A 24,727-nucleotide genomic window follows, 5' to 3' on the forward strand; every position below is an offset into this window, starting at 1 on the left:
CCTCTAGTGGCGAGGCAGAAAACTGCATCACAGTCCTGCCTTCAGAACACTGCACTAAATTTAACTTTTCATTTTCTCACATCGGAGCTGTGTACCATAAAAAAGATGATGTAACTTCACTCATTGATTGGCATTCAGTGTTAGCAATCTGACTGCTGCCATGGAGCTAGAAGCTACAACATACAGATGAAAGACTGGAGTCTTAAATTATTAATTAAGGGTATCTAGCTTGGTTAATTTTGTAACATATTGTAATTATTGGTTTTAAAACAAGAAATTTTGACATGAGGCTATGAGGCTTGACTCCTGTCCAGGCAGCCTTAAATGGAACTGTAGTTTCTGCTAATTCCACATTGGCTCAGTATTTCCGCTCTGGAGGATTGCCCCTTGGCCTAAATACAATTGTGACATGGGGTCAGAGAAAATGACCTTCTGCCTGTCATTTGACAGAATGTATGAGAAATGATCCTCAACTTACACTGTGTATATATGTCGATCCGTGGATCACCCCGTGCTTAGTGAGGCCCTCAATTTGAGGTTATCAAGCCTCAAACCGGGTGTTTTGATTGTCCCCACATTAGCTTTTTTAAACCAGTTTGACTGAAGGGCACTGCGTGTGACTTGTCAGTCATTGTGTAGGCCTTCTCTGAAGCATCCCCCCTTTTAATTTTGATGGGGAATATAATTACTGAATAAAACGAGTCTTATTTTATTAAGAACTAAAATTGGTGATTGAGATCATAAATTCATCAAAGGTCATGGGTCAGAGGAAGCGATGTGCACTTCTCTCATAGACTTCTAAACCATCAGAAACTGTATCTCTTGCCCTCTGCTGGCCACGAGAAAGTATGCAGGCATTAGAGTCACTAATGCAGTGGTTTCACTTTTTAGATTCAGAAAGGTTATCCATATTTGTAATCTATTATCCTGGTATTACTCCAAAGCTGAAGACAACTTTTAAAATATAGATGATTCTCACGTAAATTCATAACAAGAGCTATGCACTAAAATGTGCATTTTCTCACACACGCTCGCTTGCCCTCTGCTCACTACAGAAGAGTTTGTTTTGCCTGGTGTATTGACACCAAACATCTGATCTTGCCTGATGTGGTTACCACTGCACTACCCACTAATGGTAACAGTATCCTTTCTACACTTTAGTGTGGAATTCATTGGTCAAAAACATGAACCTGACAGATCTCTTAACCAAAAAAACAAAGACCTAATGCATTTGTGTTTCTGAAACAATCAGTAGGTGTGATTTAGACTAAACTTGCCACATGTTTTCTCTTCAGCAAGTAAAAAAATTTAAAGGTCCACCGCATTTAGCCCAGAAAAGAACATCTGGTGCCTGGTGGGTGTTTCTAATTTCTATGGACATTTGTTCCCCGTTGACATGGGAGGTGACAACACTGTTGGGGTTTTTTCTGTTGTTGTTGGTCTTTTTTGTTTGTATGTTTGTTTGTTTTTTAACTCGGATTCACATAACTGTGCATTTGCCTAAGCTTTTTCTCTTTGTCCAGCTGGTGGAGTTTTGTTTCTCATTGTAACTGATAGCCTCACAGTGATCCCTGGTGTGTAACTAATAGAGATGGACCGATCCGATATTACGTATCGGTATCGGTCCGATACTGACGTAAATTACTGGATCGGATATTGGAGAGAAATAAAAAATGTAATCCGATACATTAGGGATGGGTATCGTTTAGGTTTTATCCGATACCGGTGCCAAACCGGTACTTTTGAAACGGTGCCGGTGCTTAAACGGTGCTCAAACCGGTGCTTAAAGAATGGAGAACACTAAATTGGTCCAAAAACCTCTCATGGTCAGCTGTTTTTTGTAAAAAGATAACAATGTTAGCATTTTCTGCAGCTATGGGGCATATATGGTATCACTCTTAGCTGGAAGCAGTGCTTAAACAATGGAAAAAATACAAACTTTGTCCAAAAACCTCTCATGTTTAACTGTTTCCCTCTTTTTCTTTGGTCATTTTAGCCTTTTTGGCCAGGGTGAAGGGAGTATCTGCCATCAAACAAGAAGACAGCCGCATGTAGCTATGATGATGTTTGCTAGTTCACCTTACATGCATTACTGTAATAACGTGGTTAGCCTACTCAACCTAAATTACACACGAACAACATTAAGCTACTCACGCAGAGAAGAACGGCTGCTGCTGCCATCAAATACGGCGCATTTCTCGACTTTTAAAAAACGCGCTATGCGTCGCCAGGTGTTTCATCGGATTCGAGGTGTTACTTCCTTTGACAGTATCACAGTATCAGCTTAAAGCACTTGTTGCAGGCTGCTGAGTTTGCATATTTTGCTGTGAAGTACAGCCAGACTTTTGACCGCTTCGCCTTGGGCATTTTTAATCTGTAGCTCTGCATAAAAGAACGTACGTACCTGGCCCCACCTACTATCCTCGGAAACGTAAAATGATTGGCTAGAAGTGTATCACAGTTCAGGAAAAAAAAGCACCAAAATGTGCGCTGCTTTTCGGTCTGGTTACTACCGTTTATGTCAGAACCGGTGCCATCATGGCACCGGACACCGGTACCCATCCCTACGATCCATTAAATATCAAAAAAGCACCTCACAAAACTTCCAACATGGCATAACCGTAGCACGTCGGAGCAGTGTGCTCATGTGATAGAGCGGCTGTGTGTATTTGTAGCCTCGCTACCAATCCGGCATTTCATCTCCGAGGAAGTTATCCCAGAGAGAAGTAAAGCAAGTGTGTAAGTTCATCTCTGAATGTTTGTAAAGCATTCCTGCGTTAAGCTTAACAACCAATATATGGAGCGACTGCCTCTTCTTGCTGCTACTTCAATGGTGAAACTGATCAATGATCAGCTGATCGGCTTTTCTGTCGCGAGTCCGTCTCTCTTGTTTGTTTATTGCCCACTTCGCACCAGAAAGAGGAAACCAGCGGCTGAACAACAGCAGCACGTTTAAGCTTGATCAGCTGTTGTTAGAATTTATTTAATATTACTTTCTACTCGAGGATCTTTTTCTACGTAGCTGACGCTGGTAACTGTGCAGGGGCGGATCTAGCAAAGTTTAGCCAGGGGGCCGATAGGGCATTAACAGGGAAAAGGGGGCACAAAGACATACTTTTCTTTCTTATTCTCATTTTTAATAAAAAATTATCCGAATCTTACACCCAAAGTTTTAATCTGATGTAAAATGAATAGAAGTCCATTACTGTATATAGTAACTATTAAGTCTAATATACCCTAGGAAGCTATACTACTTTTTCCTTTGGGAAGGTACCATCTGTGCAGTCTGCAACTCTGTTGAAGAAAGATGTTGAATCTATTTAATTATTCTTGAAAAATAATTTATTTCTGGGCATTTTTTTTTCACACTGCATCAAATTGATTACGTCGACTAAGCATCATGAGGTGGGGGGTGGTTCCTTATTTTTTTTGCTGGGAGTTTTAGAACCCTATTAGTTAGGGTGCTTACTCTTTAAAATACCAGAATAGGGAGGATGGAGTAGGTTTAAGTTTATTAGATTGATCAGTATTGCTGAACTATGAAATATTTTGGGTGCAGTGTATTTTTTGCATACAGGTATAACAGAATAGCTTTAGTGTTTTGTTTTTTGTTTTTGTTTTTTAACTTGAGTATAAACTTATACAAAAAGCACCAAGATATTAAAATAACAGTTTTATTGATTAAAAAAACATTATATCGGATTCATATCGGTATCGGCCGATATCCAAATTTATGATATCGGTATCGGACATAAAAAAGTGGTATCGCGCCCTAGTAACTAGTAATTAATGGATGCAAATCTATCTCCGTACACACATATTTTTAGTTCAATTCACTTGCCAAGAAACAAACAAAACACAAGGTTAAAGGTGAACCTGACCTTTTTTCCTCTATAGTTTAAATAATAATGTTGTCCTGTAAAATGTCCATGCAGTTCTCTTAGGTGTTGAAATAGCATCCATATCTGGCTATTACAGAGGAGATGCGATTTTTATCTCATTTGGCTGTACTTGTGACTTAGTTGCTGATGTATTAATGCATGTGGCTTTGACGTGCCAGTAAGTGCCAGCTCTTGAGGGTAACAAGTAAATGTGATTATTACAGTGTAGCGATAATGAATACCTGGACCCCATGCACGTTCGTGAACTAAACACTGCTGTTTGATATGGAGAAGTACATTGAAACTCCTCGATGCAGAGGCCTCACCTCTACAATGCCACATTCACCAGTCAGGCGCAACATAACTGGAGCTGACATCAAGCCAAGTGGCTTCCACAGGGCAGGAGGAGGAGCAAAAGCTTGACCAGATTCTTGACTTGCTGAGTGGTGTCCAAAGTTGGTCTCGCATTAGGAGGTGGTGTTGGAGAGGAACTGTGAGTGTTGTTGGTCTGCGCTGCCTACGTTGAAGTGGCCAGGTCGCATTGGAAGGAGGGATTTGGGCATAAAGAAGAGCTACTGAGGCATAAATTAAACTCTTCTCTCTGTGTTTCCTCAGGTACTGGAAGAGATCTCTTGCTACCCAGAGAAGCACGAAGCTAAGGAACTCAGACGGATAGTAACCCAGCCACATTTCATGGTGAGTGGGGGGAAAAAATCCCACAGACACACATTAGGAGGTTCTCATGTCCATTTCTTACAGAAATGTGCACAAGGCCCTTTAACGAAGCATTTAGAGTCCAGATATAACAAATCAGAATCTCTCTAAATGTTGTAAATAGCACTTTTACATGGTCTTATTGTTGTCTGCACAGATTAGATAGGACTAAAAAGAAAACATGCACAAGAAAGATGGAGTGCGTCGCATTGGTATTGGTTTATTTAAGTGTTTAAAGATCAAGTCATCTAACATGAACTGTGTGGAAATGGAAGGGTGTTTCAAGTGTCTGCGAATGTGATATATATACATAAATACATCTGATTTTCATCACTGATCAGTGTTGCTCAATATCACGTGGACAGACCGACAGAGAGAGGAGACGTAAAAAGAAAAAAGACAAATCGGTATCAAAATGAAGTGATAGGGAGAGCAAAGTTGAGGAAAAAGATCAGTAATCAAGACAAATGGAAGGAGAGGGTCCTGGCTGTGAAGTGAGAGAGGAGGGCGGGCGTAGACGGAGGTTAGTAAGGCGTGTTTGATGCGATGTGCTGTGTCGGGTCAGAGGCCTGGCTCCTTCATGGTGCTACAAGAGCGTAAACTGACGTGTTCCACATTCCAACAAGTTCAAGTGAGAACTGAATACAGACGATGCCCACGGAGCCATGCCAGGATTTTGACTCGTCTAGCTCTGATGTACACACATGAGAGTAGACTTGACTTTCTTTGTAGGTTATTTTTAACAAAATAAACCTGTTACTTTGAGGTGTAGGGTTTCAGAATTAGTGTTCAGATGGTGTTTGAGGTCTAGAAAAAACATTAGCAAAGTGTAGCTAAAGTTTAGCAATCCTCCCCACATGGCTGCTGCCCCTTTTCAGGCAATATTTTTGAAACTGAAATGGTATTACCTTGGCCTCCAGCAACAGTGTGATAACTCTTAAAGTTGTTTTTGACCAGGAAATGTCCTTCAACACATACATTAAACTAATATGTTTTGAAATGGCACTTTCATTGCTATGTAGATGATACCCAGCTTTATTTATCTATCAAGGCAGATCATTTAAATAAACTAGCTCAAATACAGACATGTCTTAAAGAAGTAAAGACTTGGATGATCTCTAATTTCCTGATTCAATATTTAGATAAAACGGAGATTACTGTACTTGGGCCTAAAAATCTTGTTGTCTAACCAGATGCTTGCATAGATTACCTTGGCCTCCAGTAACACTGTGAGAAATCTTGGAGTCGTTTCGACCAGGATATGCACACACTGAACAAATATGTGAACTGCCTTCCTGTTTTTGCCAATATCTCAAAAATAAGAAACATCCTGTATCAGAGACATCATCAGAGCAGAAAAACTACTTTGTGCATTTTTAGCTTCTCAGATTATTATCAGGTCTCCCTTAAAGCTTCCTGAATTTAAAATTCTCACATACAAAATCTTGAACAATTGTATCACAAAGTTTAAAAGGTTTAAGACTTTTCTTTTTGATAAAGCGTAGAGTTAGAGCTGGATCAGGTGATCCTAAAGCATTCCTCAGTTATGCTGTAGCAATAGGCCTAGGCTGCTGGGGCCTTCCCATGATGCACCGATCACCTTTTAATGTCTAAATAAAGAACAGGATCTGTGTAAGCTCACGCCATCTTGTTTGTCATTTGAGTGGCAGTGATGCTGACATGGCAGAATCCCCACAAACCCCACAGTCCAGGACATTATTTATGAACTTTGCACTGAATACCACATTATTTATTCTTTTTCTTTTTTTCTTCTTTTTTTCGACATGGGGATCAGTTTAAAAAGCTTAAAACACTGTCTATTAACTATCTCAGTCTAAAATTTTCTCGTTTTAACCCTTTAAAACCGGTCGGAGCGGGCACGCTCCGTTGTGCATATCTATTTTTAAATCTCTGTAGAACTGCAACCACGTAAGCTAGCGCAATGATTTTTTATTTTTTTGCATATGAAACCGCAGGCGTTGTACTTCTTATGCATTCAGTTTGTCCTAAGTCACGGTTTCCTTCCACATATAGCTTTGCAAAAATTGTGTAAAAAGCATTTGCAGCAACAAAAGCATAATAATCCAGAAACCGATCAGCTGTTTGTAACACTTCCTGTGTCGGAATAGACGTCAGCACGAACTAGCGCATGTCCGCCATTACCTGCCCGAAACCAGAAGTGACGTCATTTTTGCGGAAAATGTAGTTTTTTACCTTCAGGGCCTGATAAGCCTATACTGGTGTTTTTCAAAGTCATGTTTGAATTTATGCTTTTCTGTGTCGTTTCTGGGATGCTTAGAACTCAAATTGCACTGCTGGAAATTCTTTGCCAATTTGCATTTAACATTTATTTTCGATTTTTATGCAGTATATAAAAATTGGTGTATCTCAAAAATAAAATTATGAAGACACTCAAAATAAATTTCCTGTTGTTGTAAACTCATTTGTGCAACTTTTTTGTATTTACAATTTTGAGGCATAAGCCTCTTAAATTTCTCTAACTAGAAATATATATATATAAAAAAACAAAACAAAAACGATTTAAAAATTTTATAGTTTTTTTTTTTTTTGGCATGTTTTTGCAATTTATATAGTTACTATGCACTAAATGCATACATATTATTAAAATTTGGGCTATAACAGTTGTATTGATGTAAAGCAACTTGAAATGCTCCCAAAAATGGCTCTACAGCATGTAAAAATATAAAGATAAGCTCTGGCGGACTTAGTTCTATGGTAGGTCTTAAAGGGTTAAAGCACACAGCATGAAAGGATCAGTTGAGCACTTAACCCTGTTTTCATTAGGGTGCACAAACACACACACACACACACACACACACACACACACACACACGTACTTGCACACACAGTTTTCCTGCAAGTTGTGCAACATGAAGTGTCTTCTGCGTGTGATGTATTTTGACACTGGAGTTAGAGAGGCTGCCGCTGCCTTTGTGTCTCTCCCTCTCTGATGTGCTCTCCCTCCTCGGGTGCGTGCGCTTGTGTGTGTTGTTTGCGTGACGCTGAAAGAAGACAGTGACAGGTTTCCCCCCTTTGTTGGGCTTTGATTGCTGTCTTCTGAAGTTCAGACGGGTTTGTTAAAGTGCCACTCAAGGGAAGGGCCTCTGCGTCTGTCAGACAAGTGGAGTCTAACACTCTGTGGGTGTGAGGGAGCAGCAGGCTCGTCTTGTGGAGATGCAGAGCTCAGACAGATGCAGGGGCTACGGACTAAAGGCACCTGTGCAAAAGGAGAAATATCTTTGTAATGTGTGGCAGAGCAGAGAGTCAGACAAAGTCAAGAAGCAAATCCCTTCCTGCTCTTCAGAGCTTGAATAAAATATTGTCCATGTTATTTTTAGTGAGATCATGTCTTGAGGGAGTTCAAGAGCACTGAAGGCTTTGTCTTCTGTGAATTTACCATAAAGAGTGTGGATTGCAAATTTTTAAGCTGAATGACGTTATTTGTACAAGAGTCACTGTTGGAGTCATACAGATTTCACCAATTCTTTGTATATGCCAACAGATGTGCTTTGGAGTTAGTCTCATTTATGCTGTTCACTCATAAAGCAGTGCCCAACAATCACTTGTTTTCATAAATGGTTTCTGGTGAGAACAACTAGCTAGCTAAAGAGTATTTCTTCACCAGATAAGACAGTGGTACTCTTATTCAGTCCTAATTCGTCTGCTGCCACAGGAAAGGGGGAAACTCTTCCTCAACATCCTGTGGCCTTGCCTGTACCTCATCTCAGCCTCCCTTTTACTTTGGAAGAATCGCAGATATTCATGTCAGTGATGCCACCAGAAGCCGACAGTAAAGTTCCATAACTGGTGCACTCTTGTTCACACAAAATGTGCCTTTACCAAGAAGAGTGAAGTCCTTTATGAAGTGTGTGTGTCTACAGGCATTGCTGCAGGCCCATGACGTAGTGGCCCACGAGGTTTACAGTGACGAGGCTCTGCGGGTGACACCTCCACCCACCTCACCCTTCCTGAACGGAGACTCCCCCGAGAGTGCCAACGGAGACATGGACCTGGAGAACGTCACCAGAGTCCGTCTGGTCCAGTTTCAGAAGAACACAGATGAGCCAATGGTACGCCCTTTGGGATTTTGAACAATGCTGAGTTGAAATGAATGAAATGAAAGTGAGGATGCTTTCAGAGACATGCCTATTATTATTTATACTTTGTTTTAGCATTTAAAGGTAACTTGCCACAGTTCCTCTCTGGTTTTAGTCTTCTGTCTCTTCATGTCAGCTCACACTAACTGTATAATGCTGATGTTGGGACTCTTTGGGGGCCATGCCGTCTGTTGGAGGCTTGTTCTACTTGTGGCTGAAGAGTTCTTCATGATTAATCGAGATGCATCATAATTCACGGTTAATGATCTAAAGAGTACGGTGTTGTATTCACTGTACTGATATTTGATCTGGGATGACATTGGGACTTTTTACATGGTATCAGTAACCATTTTCAAATTTATGCGTTTGCAGGGTATCACATTGAAGATGAACGAATCAAACCACTGCATCGTCGCAAGGATAATGCACGGGGGGATGATCCACAGACAGGGTACTCTATTCCATCTTCTGACTGACGTCAATAAGCGACATTATATAAATCTTGCCCACAAGACTTTGACTCATTTGTTAAAATATTTTGCCTATTTTTTGTATACAATACTCTAATTTCGTATTTCAAGTCCTCAATAAATATTTTTACTGTTGTTACCTGAAATCTTTAAAGAAGAGGAAGGTTTTAGCGCTTTTTAAATTAACGGTGAGTAAAAGAAGAAACTCCTCCTCGATTGTTACAAAGGATGCCACACTGTAGTCGCTGAAGAATCAAACTAGACCGGAGGACCTCTGCTATGGCTGCATCTCGGATGCCTCTGCAATTAGAAAATACTTGTTTCTCTTTTCCTTTTTCCTGCGTTCAGGAACATTGCATGTTGGAGATGAGATCAGGGAAATCAACGGCATCAGTGTGGCCAACCAGACTGTAGAGCAGCTGCAGAAGATGCTGGTGAGTTTTGCTTTTGTGTTTGTTTGGGAGAGGGGTTGTTTTTGGAGTCACAACTGACTATATTTGGACAAGAGGGTCTTGACAGGTGTAGTTAGCATGAACTGTACCGAAGCAATTTACAGAAGAGAATTAAATGAAATTCTCAAATGTTTATACACCAGAGAAAACCTTCTTTTCCCACTATCTCTGCATATGAGAGAAAATCTCACAAGCTGACGTGAAGATGAGACAAAACTCACTATATTTCCGTGTCTGTGTTTCTGTGTGTTTGCAGCGAGAGATGCGCGGCAGCATCACTTTCAAAATAGTACCAAGCTACCGGACGCAGGGCTCATCCTGTGAGGTAACAACACCTCTGCCTCCTCCTCACTACTTTTTTTTTAGCTCTTGATCTAGTTACTAACTGCTTTCCTGGTTACTGAGTGTGTATGTGTGTGTGTAACCTGAGTAGGTTGTGTGTACGGGGTGTGCTGTGCGTGTGTTTTGCTGTGTTTTGCTGGGCCAGATAATCAGCACACCAATTTCACAACCAAGATACCGGAACTCCCTCTTCCCTTCTCCGCTCCGGAAACAAGCCACACCTCTCTGTGTATCCCATCCTGCTCCTGCATATAGAACAACCACTACACCTACACACACACACCGTACAGACGTGGATGATAGTAACCTCTCGCGTCATGCTTCAACTTAGGCCAAGCTCCAGCTCATGTGGCGCATGAGATGTTTCAGGATGTTGCTGATGTTTAGATGCTGAATTGTTATACAACTGAAGATGCCTCAAGCATCTCTTGAACAGCTAAAACTCCATCTTCCTTCATCTATCTCACTACATGAGAGCCGAGTTTACAGGATAGGACGTAAAGTCCAACACAGGATATTGGGTACTGCAAAATACAATACCAGTATAACTGAATGGAAGCCAGTAAAACTCAAAGCTTAATTGCTCTTTGCCGTGTGCTATGGGATGCCAACGAGGGCTAACTCAGGATATCATTTGCCATAGATCAGGGGTGTCAATCATGCAGTCCAGGTGCCAGAATCAGACCAGCAAAGACTCCAGGTCTGACTGACTGGTTGACTTTTTTTGCACAGTTTTTTTGCTTGTAAGCTTCACAGCTTTTCTTGCTGAAAAGGAACTCCCCTGCAGAAATCCATGCTATACACGTAACTAAGTAACAGATTTAATAACAAAAAAATCCTGTTGTTTTGCGATCTGTTATTGAAACGTCTGGTTTTTCAAAATTTTTCAATTTTTTTTTTAAAATCAGATGATGAAATCTTTCTGAGATAAATGTAGAGCAAATGTGCAGTATTACATTTTCAGAGTGGCAAATAATTTAAGGTTGGTTTTTTTGGTTTGTTTTTGTTATATTATCTTTGTAGCTTTTGAAGCAAGTAGAACAAAGAGCTTTCCAGTGTACAGGAAGTAAAGTCCAAAAACAATATAAGTAGAAACCAGCAGTTCAGACAACTACAATACCAGCATACTAAAACTGACAGAAAGCTGGGGCACCAATACTTTGGACCAGCTAAGAAAAGCTAGACCAGCAGAGCTGTGAGGGACAAAAGGAAGTTATACATACATTGTGGTATCCAGCCATCTAAGACCGTACATGTAATTAGTTAGATCATTTTAGAACACATTGAAACCAGTGCAGAGGTCTAAAACTAGAACAGCATGGTTAATGTGGTTGTTTTTAACAGAAACGGAAAAAAAGGGAGACTTTATTTTGAAAAGTCGTGCACGCAAACCACAGCCCTGCTTTGATTTAGGTCATTTTTAGCTGAGAACAGAGAGACTAACTGAGACATTACAGACTGTTAGCTCACTTTAATCATTATTTCTGCTTATAATTTAGCTTTCTCTGAACAGAGCCTTCATATTTCTCTCCATTTCCAGTTGATTTTCACAGTAAAACCTATAACATTGTTGTATTGCTGTCACATTTGATAAGAAGTCATTAAGTGTTCCATTAAAAGAGAAATGTGACTGCGATTTCAACTCTTTTGGTCCTCCAGCACACGCTGTTCTGAACACTGACACAGTCAGGACTTTTGAGCTCTGACAGCTTCAGTTAATGATGACTTCATGCTGATCAGACTAGCATCTCGTGTCAGTCTAGCGCCTCTATGTGGTTATTTAAGGCTGTGCATGCTAGAGTTCTGCTGGTGCTGCTGTCTCCCATGTCTTGTTGACGCATTTCATTACGTCAACTCTGTGGTGGGTCTCTATTGTGTTCTACAAATACACCCTCCATCTCCTACAGTCAACCCCAGAAGTGTGTGAATGTGTGCGCTTGTGTGTGTTTGTGCGCCGGCTGTGCACTGCTGACCTGTGTGTCTTATTTCAGAATGAGTCCCCCACCACCTCCAGGCAGTCCCCTGCCAATGGCCACTCCAGCATTAACAGTTCTATCTTGGTAAGGACCCCCACCCCAACCATAGAAAAACAAAAAATCCCACAATCAGACTACCACCCAGCTATTTCCTCCTCCTTTTTTTTCTTTCTTTTTTTCTGTCACGCTATTGTGTCATGGTATTTCTACATGTCCGTGTTGTTACATTCAGTTGCCCCGTGCGTTTCTCATGAGTTGTTTTCATTTCATTTTGCGTTAAATCGTGTCACAGTAGTGGTAGCAGTAGGATTAGATGTAGACGGGTGATGCCGTAGCCCTCAACTCACTCCCGTGTCATTCTCCCTGTTCATCTGTTTGAGCCAAAGGCCCCCCGTGTCCGATATCTCAGTTCACAAATTGGTGTGCCTCACAAAGCCTGCTCCGTTGCTGTGCCTCATTGCTGACAAAAACACACCGAGGCTCCAGTGGTCACGATGGTGCGAGGAGATGTGCTCCTACTCTGCTATTCTACTAAACCCAATCAGGTTCCACAGTTTCCCCTGCCAAGGCTCCGTGCAGACATGTGGTGGTGCTGATGCTGCAGCTGCTTCGCTTGCTCTGTGCTTGCTTGGTTGCTCCACAGCCAGATCTGCTTTAACAGATGAGAATGACTTTTTTTTTTTCTTTAAACATCTAGATTGCATGTAAAAGTTCTCAGTGTGTGTGTGGACAGGTATTAACATCTTCATGGGGACTAAAAATTGGTAGTTTACTATACTTGTGGGGACCAAAATCCCCGTCCCCATGAGTTTGAAGGTATTTTTCAGACTCAAAATGTGGTTTTACTGTCATGGTTACAATTAGGTTATGGTTAGGTTTAGGGTCAGGGTTAGGCATTCATTTTTGATGGTTAGGGTAAGCGGCTAGGGAAAGCATTATGTCAATGAGATGTCCCTACAAGGATATAAGTGTGTGTGTGTGTGTGTGTGTGTGTGTGTGTGTGTGTGTGTGTGTGTGTTGTAGTATATTTCTTAACCTTTTCTTTCTGTCATCAATGGGTCACTTTCACAGGACCTGCCATCTACCATCCAGCCCAAGGGTCGACAGGTAACTAACAATCACTCACTAGCTCCTTACAAATGCTTGCATCACACTCCTTTACACAAAAGTGTGTGTCTGAGTTTCTCCCAAACTCTCCCTTCTGCTTCATAAAACTCATCAGTGTGATTTGGTTGCATGTAAGTCAGGCTGTTTTTATCTGTCCCAAACTACTGATGGACAAGAATTTTGTGTGATTACAAAGCCTGAAATATTTTATTTTTGTGTGTCGGTGAGCTCCTCCTGCTCATACTGGGTGACAATTTTTTTTCATTAAATAAATACACTGCTCACTAAAATTAAAGGAACACTTTGAAAACACATGAGATCTCCAAGGGAAAGCCCAGAATGTCCTCAATTTAGTACATCAGGACTCAGTAGGATAGCTCAAATAAGTCAAAAGATATAGACCAAAAACAAATGTCCATTACAGAGGACATTAATGAATAGGCTGGTTTTCAGGAAGATATAGCTCCAAATTACAACAGCAGGTGCCTCAAGGCACTTTAAATTGAGTTTTATAAGGTAAAGACCCTACAATAATACAGAGAAACCCCCCAGCTGTCAGACAACACGCTATGAGCAAGCAGGAGGACACTACATCATTTGATGGAAATGAAAATGATCAATCTACAGAGGGCTGAATTCAAAGACACCCTGAAAGTCAATTTCAGTCAAGTCAATTTCCTTGCAGCAAATCAAAATGGTACTCGGTGGTTTGTCAGACACGTTTGTATGTGTGCCTGATGATATTGGAGCATGCTCCTAAATGAGAGCCTGGATAGTGTCCTGGTGTCTCCTCCCATATCTGGACCAGTGCCCCGCTGGAGGTCATGTTGTAGCTCTGGCAGTGCTCATCCTGTTCCTCCTTACACAAAGGAGCAGACACTGGTCCTGCTGATGGGTTAAGGACCTTCTACTGTCCTGTCCAGTTCTCCTAGACTAGCTATCTGTCTCCTGGAATCTCGTCCATGTGATTGAGATGGTGCACTCCAGTTTCTGTAGAAATGGGTAGCAGCAGGTTGTGGTGGCTGAAGGTGACATCAGGATGCTGTTGTAGAAATTGCTGCTTTTGACTTCATGACTGCAGTTTAAGTAGCTCATTGTGCTGTCATCTCTTACAGAGAAGTTTCACTGAAAACTGTGTTTAAAAAAAGAAAGAAAATCTAATAATTGAGCATACGTGACTATGTACTGTATCTAAACTCTCCTAAGAATGAGAATCTCTGCTACTGTCTGGCCTGTGTGCAGACCTACCGGTTACAGAAGTCTGCTAGCAGGTCCGTCTCTAAAGGCCACTTTATGAAATGTGCAGCACGGTATTCCCAAATGGCGCAGAAGGAAATTGGTGCAGCAGCCAGAAAATCCCTCTCATCGTTTCATAGTTGGACCTTTTCTGTTCCCGTTTCAGTACTCGTTTCGTACTCATCCAATTTTATTTATACAGCACCATATCACAACAACAGTCATATAAAAGTACCCAACAATTAGATGACCACCTTGGCAACGGTAGGAAGAGCGGCCATCTGCTGACCATCAACCATCAGGGGAGGAAGACGGGCAAAAAGACACTGTGGAAGAGAGCCAGAGATTAATACTACTGCTAATAATAAAAATAACAGTAATAATAAATTGCTGTTTTAAGTGTAATCAGTGTGTATTTGCCACACCGTTCATATTTGTGGTTTTCGTGGTGGTACTTGTCTACATACACTGATAATCAAAGTTTATATATTGTAGTGTAAAATGATTCTTAAAAGAGGCTTATTTTCTCAGTTGAGACTATTCTTTTAATAATTTACCACCCCATATTTTGTAATAAAGAAACCTGGGAAACTGTGCCTTGATGAAGCTGCATGGCACGCAGGAATTAGTGGAATCGTGCTTTGGGTAAACAGAGTACTTGGTAATCATTTATTTCTAGTAATGAAAATATCAAAAATCGCCGGCCTCATCCTTTAAAAGAAGAAATATAAGATTCTGGAGCCAGGCCAAAATATCCCATTTAAATCTATAATTTACACCAAAAGTAGTGTGCAGCTGTTCAGCTTTTATCAGGCTGAAGACAGGAGTGGACTCAGTGCATCTGAGCTTTGTCTGTAGGGTGGGCGGGGAAATTGAGTTTTATTGATTTGGAGAACATAATGCTTCCCTTTGAGTCAAAGAGGGAAACAGTCATTCTGTGTGATGTGAGCAACAACAAAACTGGTCTGCATCACTGGCTTACACACACAATTGTAATCCTTTCATCCGTGCCCACTAACAACCACAGCTCCACAGACAAAACACATGAAAGGGAGGTCGTACTGCAGTGGTCACTCAGTGCTGGGCAGCTACAGAGTGAAGAAATGTGCCTGTAGTTTGGCTGAAAACCAAACGAGACCCATGAAAAAACTGGATCTAAAAGATGCCTTAAACTCAGTTCAAGTTTAAGCAAGTCCAGTTAGCTCTGACGATTTGAGCCACATCTAAGCACTAAACAAAGATTTGGTGACAGCTCGTTTTGAAACTTTTCGTTTAAAAAGCTGTACAAGCTACAGCACAGTTTCTGGCTCTCTCACTGTGATTTATGTTTATCCAGTCAGGATTCTGCATCATTGATCAGATGTGATGCAAAATGTGTCAAAATCCACAGTGGGAGAAGGGAATCATATTTTTTATATGTAATTATATATATATATATAGATAGATATATGAGATATAATTCCACCAAGTAGTTAAGTGCAGTTTCTTTTTTTTGTCTGAAGTATCAGAACTTATGAATAACTGCGGTGCCCTTCCCATCCTTAAGAGTATCTGCCTCTAATTTGGATCCAGCTGGATTCTTATCCCATGTCAGGGTTTTACTAGAAGAGCATTTATGAAAAGCTGTGACCGCTGCTGTCCTCAGCACTTCACAAACCTCTTAACAATCTCTGTGGTAACAATGGCACAGGCATTGTTGAGCCTTAAAGAGCACAAGGATTCCCCTTAACCACTGGTTCCCAGTCACATTAATTCATGCAGTAACATCTCATGCAATGTTTATATCGCTGTGAGTACAGCCACTATGAGTGTCATCTATGAAAAGCCAAATAAAACACTGTCCTTCCTAATGGTCTCCTTTAACCCTCATCTAGTCACAGTGTTATGTGTTTGTGCGCCTTCCTGACACATTATTAATCCCCTCTGAGGTAATCCAACATTATTTATCCAGAACCATGACTGTCACACGATTTTGCAGTTTTTCCTCAGTTGCTTTGGCACATTTAAAAAAAAAAAAAAAAAAAAGTAGCTCAAAGGGCCGATGACCTCATGCTATGACGAGTTGTCCATGGCATGAGCGATTGAACCCTCCAAGGTTCAATCGGTGTTCCTCGTACGGCACTGATTTTAGATTTTAACTTGTGCACAATGATAATATAATGGATCTTCACCCAAACTGTGCTCAGGGCCAAGGATAACGGACTGCCCCTGTGAATCACAGTGATACCATTTAAATACTGATCATATACTGAGCACTCACATTTTCTTGGATTGTGTTTGGGGGGGATGTGTACTCTTGTGTACCTGCTTATATTCTGTTGTCTTACTCTTACTGTACTGCCTGACATCCTTAGTCCTATTCCAAGGACAGACTCTTGTCCATAAAATACTTTATCTGAGCTGGCTGCTCTAATTGTATAAAACGCTATATGTCGGTTTCATTCAAGTCTTAAAAATATATTTTCCAGTACTCATTCTCATCCAATTTTATTTATACAGCACCATATCGCAACAACAGTCATATAAAAGTACCCAACAATTAGATGACCACCTTGGCAACAGTAGGAAGAGCGGCCATCTGCTGACCATCAACCATCAGGGGAGGGAGACGGGCAAAAAGACACTGTGGAAGAGAGCCAGAGATTAATACTACTGCCAATAATAAAAACAATAGTAATAATAAACTGCTGTTTTAAGTTTAATCAGTGTATTTGCCACACCGTTCATATTTGTGGTTTTACTTTGGCACGTTATGCTATTAGAGAAAAGCTGCCATATAAGTAAAAGGTATTGGAGAAGATAAAGTCAGATTAGCAATGAATGCAGTACAGAGGAAGTCGTATTTACAAAGTCAGAATGATGATCAGTCTGCCATGGTGCAGATTCATCATGACTGTCATATGTAGGCTCAGCGGAGCACGTGATGCCTTGCACAATGAACTCATGTTAGCATACTTGAATAGTAAAACTGTTCATGACAGAATATTATCTATTTTTCTGATGCATATAAAACCAAAATTAGTGTAAATTGTGGGGAGTTGTTCTCAGTAGTTTGACTAAATGTTCTGGAATAGCTTCATCTATCATTCAAGAACCGATCCAAAGCAACTGACAAAAACTTCAATGCTGTGATAGAAACTCAAAGCAAAGTGGCATATAAAGAACACACCAGCAGGGGGCAGTGGAGACCACAACATACGATGCTGTATTACAAGCTCAGCAGCCTTAGAGCTGCAGAGCTTAAAGGCCACTGAACTGCCTAATAATTTGCCACATTAATGAGAAGTAAATGTCTAAACCCTGCTATTAACCCACAACCTTCCTCCCTGCCACCGGCCTCGGCCGCCATACTGCTGTTTTAGACGTTACCTAGCCGTTTTTGCTGCATGATGTATGTGATGCTTTCAAATCCTAGATTGTATCCAGACCTCCAATCAAGGACAAAATGTCAGTGAAGGTAAGAGACAGATTTCCTCTGCCCCCCCAACTCCCCCAGAAATTAAAAAGAAAAAACACCTGTCAAACACTGCCTCCTCACTTTCCTCACACACTGTGGAAAAATATCAGCTGTGTGCTTAGAAAAGTTTTAAAGCAGGATAATGACTTGTAGTTTGATCTAATGGACACATAAACAATGCCTGTGTTGTAATTACCAGAGAGTTGAGAGCCTCATTAATAGCCCAGCAGTGTCTGGGTTCATCTCACTACAGGAAGTCCTCTCAACAGTACCCCACACCCCGTGATCCCGTGCCCCCTGAGAATCCACTGCTCATTACTCTAGGCCTAGTTGTCATGATATGCAAAACAAAGCACATCATCTAGACACATTTACCCCCCCCCCCCCCCTGTCTGCGTCTCTCCCACCACGTCATTCAGTTTACATACTACCCGTCTAACATCTGTGCTTTTCACCGCAGATCTACGTGAGGGCCCAGTTTGAATATGACCCCTCCAAGGATGAGCTCATCCCCTGCAAGGAGGCCGGCATTCGCTTCCGTGTGGGCGACATCATCCAGATCATATCCAAGGATGATCACAATTGGTGGCAGGGCAAGCTGGAGAACACTAAAAATGGCACAGCCGGCCTCATCCCGTCACCAGAACTACAGGAGTGGTGAGAAGAGCAACGCAGTCTCTGATAGCATGATGGCAGGAAGATAAAAGTTTCCACTAAAAATTAAAAAAGAAAAAAATCCAGGACCAATACAGTAACTGTAAAGATGGAGATGTCACCCTGGTTTGTGAATTACTGTTTTTGAACTCTTTCGGAAGTCCACTTCTCCCTGCTTTATTGTGCACTCTAAACAAGATCATACTCTACAAAGTGGTGTATTGAAAATAACTTGTAACTAGCTACAGTGATCATCTACGCTTTGAGAAAGTTTTCACTAAGCTATTAGGAAAAAAAACACAGACATCTTAAAAACGCAGTCTACAAACCAATATTTCACAATATAAAAAGCAATTACCAGTTCCTCCAGCCCGATCTGTTTTTACTCCAGATTTCAGATTTCCGCTGCCCGTCTCTCTGCTTAGTTGTATTATCTGCACTTTGTTCTAGTTCTGTACCAGTTCGTCAGAGACTCTTTCCCCCCAACTTTGTGTTGCATCAAAACACAAGGAATTAAAAAAACAAGTTGGAGTTGTGTGTTTTCAAATAGCAGTTGGTAAAATGCTGGGAAGAGCCCCTGATTATTCTGATGGCAACATGGCTTTATTGTCTCTTTACAGCTAGAATGCTTCTGTCCAGCTTTAATTGTAAACTAAGTTCAGTTGCCTGTCTGTGTGGTAGGCGGGTGGCGTGTATAGCCATGGAGAAGACGAAGCAGGAGCAGCAGGCCAGCTGTACCTGGTTTGGCAAGAAGAAGAAGCAGTACAAAGACAAGTATTTGGCAAAGCACAACGCAGGTACGCAATGTACAATCACTCACATATCTGTATTCATTTATATGCATGTGCACACAAAGCAACAAGCTGCAGACTGTTTGCATGCATGCATCTGCTTTTTTTTCCCCACCCTGTGTGTGCACACACTTTTCTCTCAGATTGTTTGTGCCGGGGAAACTTGTATGTAACAAGATCTTGTAATATTCATCTCAAGTAGCAGAGCCAGGAATGACAGGAAAAGCTGCCAGAGCAGCAGAAATCTTATATGAGCACAGAGGCAGTTGAGGGAGATGTGGGCAGCTTGTGGATACAGACTCTAGCAGATCTCTGCATTATTAGCCATATTTTTAAATGGCATTAGAGGATGTGCATGGGCATCTTTAGTACGCGCGTAATAAAGAGGTCCTGAAAGAGCATTATTAGCGGGGGAAATAATATCAGTTTAGACGGCATTTCCAGCCTTTTAATGATTGCAGTATCATTTTCTGCTCTGCAAATATATTATTTACCAACCACAAATTAACTGAGTCATAAGCTGTCTCTTCAGTGTGGCTGCCATCCTGCTGGGAAAGTAGTCCTTATTCTGCTTTGCTGTGTCGAACAGAATACACAGTGTAGCAGCACATGAATCAGTTCTTCACACACTGCAGGCTCTGGTTAGCGTGATCCCCAGCTCACAGCAGAAGGACTACAGTCACCAGCTGCAGTCCGAGATGATGGAGCTGGAATGAGTCCAACCACAGGACACAATCCTCTGTCCTGAAGAAAGAAATAATGTCAACGACCACTACAATCAGGACTTCTGTAGCATGAAAGACACTGAGTGGCTAAACTTGCCTTTACGTAGCTTTAGTGTGTGACGTCAACAAGCAGCAAAAAAGAAACATCAAAAAGCATTTGCACAGTAAAAGATGAGAATAAATCCAATTTTAATTAAAAATAATAAGTCATATTTGTTCTAATCATGTGATCAGTCATGATCAGGTTGTTAGAGGTGAACAGGGTCTGTTTGCTACACAGTGGAATTGTTTATTCTTGTCCTTTAATTTCAGAATGATCCGTTTAAAAAATATATTAAGTGATTTTAATATCGTGGCTATGAAGTAGTTACATAAGTTATTAGGGTGAAACAAGGGGGGCGTTCACAGTGTGGTGCACTGTGGCCTTCTCTGTCACTTCTCATCTCAAGTTTGTAGCTCAGGTAACTAGAACTTCACATCCCCCCGTACAAACACGTGCATGTAGCCTCAGCTGTGTTTGATTACATGTGGGAACTTGGTAGTCTATATTGAGACCCAGTCAGTGTCTACATGTCCATGTTGAGCTGAACAGAAGTCTAAAGAAGCTGCATGCTTATTATGATTTGTGTACTGCTCCTCTGGTTTTCTATGAACCACAGACTGAGCCCAGAGAGAGTCGAGTAGTAGTGTACTGAGTAATGAGGAAAATGTACTGCTAATTCATTCTTTATTGTATGTCACATCTGTGCAAACAGTTTGTCTCAAAGGATTATGGGATAAGATAAGTCATGCTGATAATGTAACCGAGGGTGCTATAGGGTCTGTGTGTGTGTGTGCGCACATACGTGTGTACAGTACAGTGTGTGTGCATCTGAAAATCCACTCTTGTGAGCATGTCTATAAATCCGTGCACTCGAACACCCTGAGTGACCAATATGAAGGACGGAGACACAGTATTTTCTGTCAGTGCCAATCAGAGCTCTTCTTGTGCTGTTGTCATTCCTTTGCTTCAAAGTTGGCATTGAAAAGATCCTACCTTGCTTGCTTTTAGGCAGTAATGGGGACTAAAGTCATTTTGTGTTCTAAAGTTGACCTGAAGCTGCAAATTAACAGAGTAAAGATCTGTTTTTTCCCTGTGAACAGTCTGTTTTTCAGGCATTTCTGTGCACAAAATGAGGACTTTGTTCCCATTCGCTTCCATTCAAATGGAATGTTTGGATGTTTTCTTTGAATGGACAGTATGAACAAAAACCGTCCAAGGTCCTTACAGGCACATGGACTTGTGAAGCCGTCCTGTGAAAGAAATTGTCTGAACAGTCCAAAGCATGTAACACACTAGTGAATGCATGGGACCCACAGTTATCTGCATGCCATCATTTAGTGATTAATTCAAAATAATCAAAACAGCGAGTCCGCTGTAACTCCATCCAACATTTTACTGATAACAGGTTCAACAGTGTGTAACAGTTTGGTCAGAACCACTACAGTCAAAAACAATTATTATTTTCATCCTCTGTCATTTGTTTTTGGTGGACTGCCCCACCTTACATACACATGCATAAAGCAAGCAGCAGCAAAACCCCCTGCAAACGACACACCATAGATATGTTGCATAAATCACATACAGCATGACAATAAAAGCTTGGGGGGGTAGGTGGGGGTGGGGGGTTGCAGTAATAGTAGGCAAGCCAAAGCAGCCTAACTGGTGTATCCAAAATAATTAACCAGTTAGATCAGCTGATCTCTTGGGATCAGGGATGAGCTTCGCTCGGTTTCATGTTAGAGACCATGAGACTAAAGTGTCAGTCAGATGCGTTTCCGGTTATTTCCCAGGAATTGTTTTCCTTGTGAGGGAGCTATTCTCATGACAATCACTTCATCACATTTACAAAGACGGCCCGCATGGACTGACTTCAAGCTCTGCTAGTTTAGTCCATTGGATCACAAACTTTTTCCTGCTATGCTCCATATCAGAAGCTGAAAAAACGCCACGTCCCTCAAATAGGTTGAATTTTAAGAAAAATAAAACTATGTGTGATGACACCACGAAGCTTAGTTTCTTACATATTTCTCCCTCCCTCACCATTTACACTCCATCAATGAGCCTGGCTTTATCACTGCCTAATCTAGAATCATTTTCACAGACAGTAGAGTAGAAGGCCCACATTCAACTATTACATTAAGTTAACATAAATGTTAGCAGAAGATATTCCTTGTTGTTAGTCCTGTGCTGTGTATCTCAATGAGATGGACATGCAGAGGTAGAAACTGCAATGGCACAGCTTTAACAATCAAACAGAAACATCAGACTGTTGATGGTTGAGCGAGAATTAACCTGACGCTGTATCCCCAATCAAACAGTCAGGCCAGCGTTTCACAGGCAGAGCAACAGGTGCACAAAACATTAGCTTCACTGCCAACATCCAAAGACGCACTGAAATGCGGAGAAGCGTTCGTAACTGTCCCTTATAAATTCATATATCCTGAAATAATGAGCAACTCCTGAATTCCTGGAACTAGTAGCAATCACGTTATCATCAGCAACACATTTTTAAACATCTAGATATGGAAATCTCTGCAGGTCCTGGAAAACACCCGATTGCACAATTCTGTGTGACTGCTTTATTATTATTTTATATAAATCGTCATCAATCATCATTTATAGCTGGAAAACAGGGTGACAGATTCCTGGGAAGTACCCACTGCTACCCCTCGGACAGCTGGATGCAGATGCAGGATGCCTCCATAGTTGGATGCAGCCGGGCTCTGCTGCGCTGCTTGTGGTTGTTGGTGACCATCACCACCAACCACCCCCAACCCACACGTCACCAGTTAGTGTGAATAAACTCTCTAACAGCAACAACAACAGTATTCTGTCTGCATCCATCTCCACTCGGGACTGTGTGCTGCTGCACAGCTGCCCAGATGTTGTATCTTGCTGTTTTGCGTTCTGTAATTCTGCTGTTGTAACCATGTTATGACCCCTGCTGTTCATCTCTCTCGCTTTCTCCTACTGAACGGCCTCTCTGCATGTAAGTAACAACCAGTGACAGCAACCAACTCCTCCTCTTTTCTCTCGCTCTCTTCTTCTTCTCTGATTAACTGTGTAGATTAGATCAGCTGTCACTGCCAGCGTTTCACTTTTGTTTCTGTTGACAAAAACAACAGAAGGCTGAGGCAAAACTGAAACCGTGTAGCTTACTCTGTGTGTTTTTAGACACTGCGTGCTGTGATGGTGACCCTAACCTGTCTTCTCATTCACGTTTGGTGTAGTGTGTTCATCTACGGGTCCACTAATGTAACCAGTCTTTTAATAACCTTTTCAGTCCAATATAATGTCGCTGTCACAGTCACCATCAGTCTGTCAGTCTGAGCAGCAGCTGCTGACTTGTGGGTGTTATATTTCGCTTGTCAGCAGGCTGAGATGTTGGCTGCACAGAGGCTCATGTTTCAGAGGCAGAGAGCACGTAGCACAGTGAGCCGCTCAGCTTTAACACGCGATACGCTCTGCAGCCCAGACATTCTGCAATTTCCTCTATTTAGTCTACTTTCTATCTGAAAGTAAGCATAACAGGTGTCCTTTAAACCTCCACCAACAGCGAGTAAAAAGTAGAACTGAAAGGTCCGGTTCAGGTTGAACAGGTTTTTTGAAATATCCCAGTTTTCCTGTGTAGCTGCTGACTGAATGAGCAGCAGAATAAATGAGAAGCTGGCCTGCATTTAAAAAACCATCATGGAGAGATCAAAGGTTCTTTTAGAGATTCATTTGCATTTCAGCTTAACAATTATTATTCGAGCTGGGCAGTGGATCTGTCTCTCTGAACCCAACTCTAGTTATTCCCACCCACTGTTTCCTCATCAGGCCTTTTTTTCACTGAGATTTTTAATCTGCTTTGGTTTCTCTTCACCTCGTAGTTAGCGGATGTGTTAGATATTCTCTAGCCTCCTTGCTTCCCTTATACTCTAGTTTTCTAGCTGTTTTTATCCCACACAGTTCTCTGCACATCCTCCTAATCTCCATCTGTCTCTGGCGTCTCTCGTCTCCAGTGTTTGACCAACTAGACCTTGTCACATATGAGGAGGTTGTGAAGCTTCCTGCCTTCAAGAGGAAAACACTAGTTTTGTTAGGTGAGTAACACCAAGTGCAGCAGCAGGACACTAGAACATCTGCCGTAGCCTCACTGACCGTCTGTGTTTGTCTTTGTCAGGCGCTCATGGAGTGGGCAGGAGACATATTAAGAACACACTTATAACCAAACTCCCTGACAGATTCGCCTACCCCATCCCACGTAAGACGCACAATCGACAGTCTTTACGAGCGCTGCTGTGCATGTAGGGAGGTGTAATTCTCTCACTTCCTGTGTCTGATCCTGTGTGCTCACAGACACAACCAGACCTCCAAAGAAGGATGAGGAGAACGGCAAGAACTACTACTTCGTTTCCCATGACCAGATGATGCAGGACATCAGCAACAATGAGTACTTGGAGTATGGCAGCCATGAGGATGCCATGTACGGGACGCGCCTGGAAACCATTCGCAAGATCCACCAGCAGGGGCTCATCGCCATACTGGACGTTGAACCTCAGGTGCGTGCTTATGTGAGGGCACCAAGTCTTCATGCATGGAGTACGTAAGGACACTGAACCCTAACATGTGTTTTCATCAGGCCTTAAAGGTCCTGCGGACGGCCGAGTTTGCCCCGTACGTCGTGTTCATCGCTGCACCAACCATCACACCAGGCATTAATGAGGTAGGAAAATGACTGACGCACTCAGCACAAGGCTGGTGATGTTCTCCATCTCT

The 24,727-nt window shown here is 41.7% G+C and overlaps 1 protein-coding gene across 16 annotated transcripts in view; it reads left to right on the forward strand.

Moving 5' to 3' along the window:
- caska (calcium/calmodulin-dependent serine protein kinase a) overlaps nt 1–24,727 on the forward strand; it is a 167,091-nt gene that overhangs the window by 138,059 nt on the left and 4,305 nt on the right. For 5 of the 16 annotated variants that reach the window (XM_005745515.1, XM_005745520.1, XM_005745517.1 and 2 more), the window contains 14 exons: nt 4,497–4,577; nt 8,498–8,686; nt 9,086–9,164; nt 9,532–9,617; nt 9,892–9,960; nt 11,969–12,037; nt 13,025–13,060; nt 17,712–17,753; nt 18,214–18,410; nt 19,089–19,204; nt 23,971–24,051; nt 24,132–24,212; nt 24,308–24,510; nt 24,591–24,674. In XM_005745515.1, the coding sequence (XP_005745572.1) occupies nt 4,497–4,577; nt 8,498–8,686; nt 9,086–9,164; nt 9,532–9,617; nt 9,892–9,960; nt 11,969–12,037; nt 13,025–13,060; nt 17,712–17,753; nt 18,214–18,410; nt 19,089–19,204; nt 23,971–24,051; nt 24,132–24,212; nt 24,308–24,510; nt 24,591–24,674 (1,413 nt within the window). The remainder of the gene's footprint in view (nt 1–4,496; nt 4,578–8,497; nt 8,687–9,085; nt 9,165–9,531; nt 9,618–9,891; nt 9,961–11,968; nt 12,038–13,024; nt 13,061–17,711; nt 17,754–18,213; nt 18,411–19,088; nt 19,205–23,970; nt 24,052–24,131; nt 24,213–24,307; nt 24,511–24,590; nt 24,675–24,727) is intronic. The other 11 variants (XM_005745516.1, XM_013913946.1, XM_013913949.1 and 8 more) reach the window with 6 other exon arrangements.

Source organism: Pundamilia nyererei, unplaced genomic scaffold (genome assembly GCF_000239375.1).
Source record: "Pundamilia nyererei isolate P.nyererei 1_Seehausen unplaced genomic scaffold, PunNye1.0 scaffold00160, whole genome shotgun sequence".
NCBI classification, from domain to species: Eukaryota; Metazoa; Chordata; class Actinopteri; order Cichliformes; family Cichlidae; genus Pundamilia; species Pundamilia nyererei.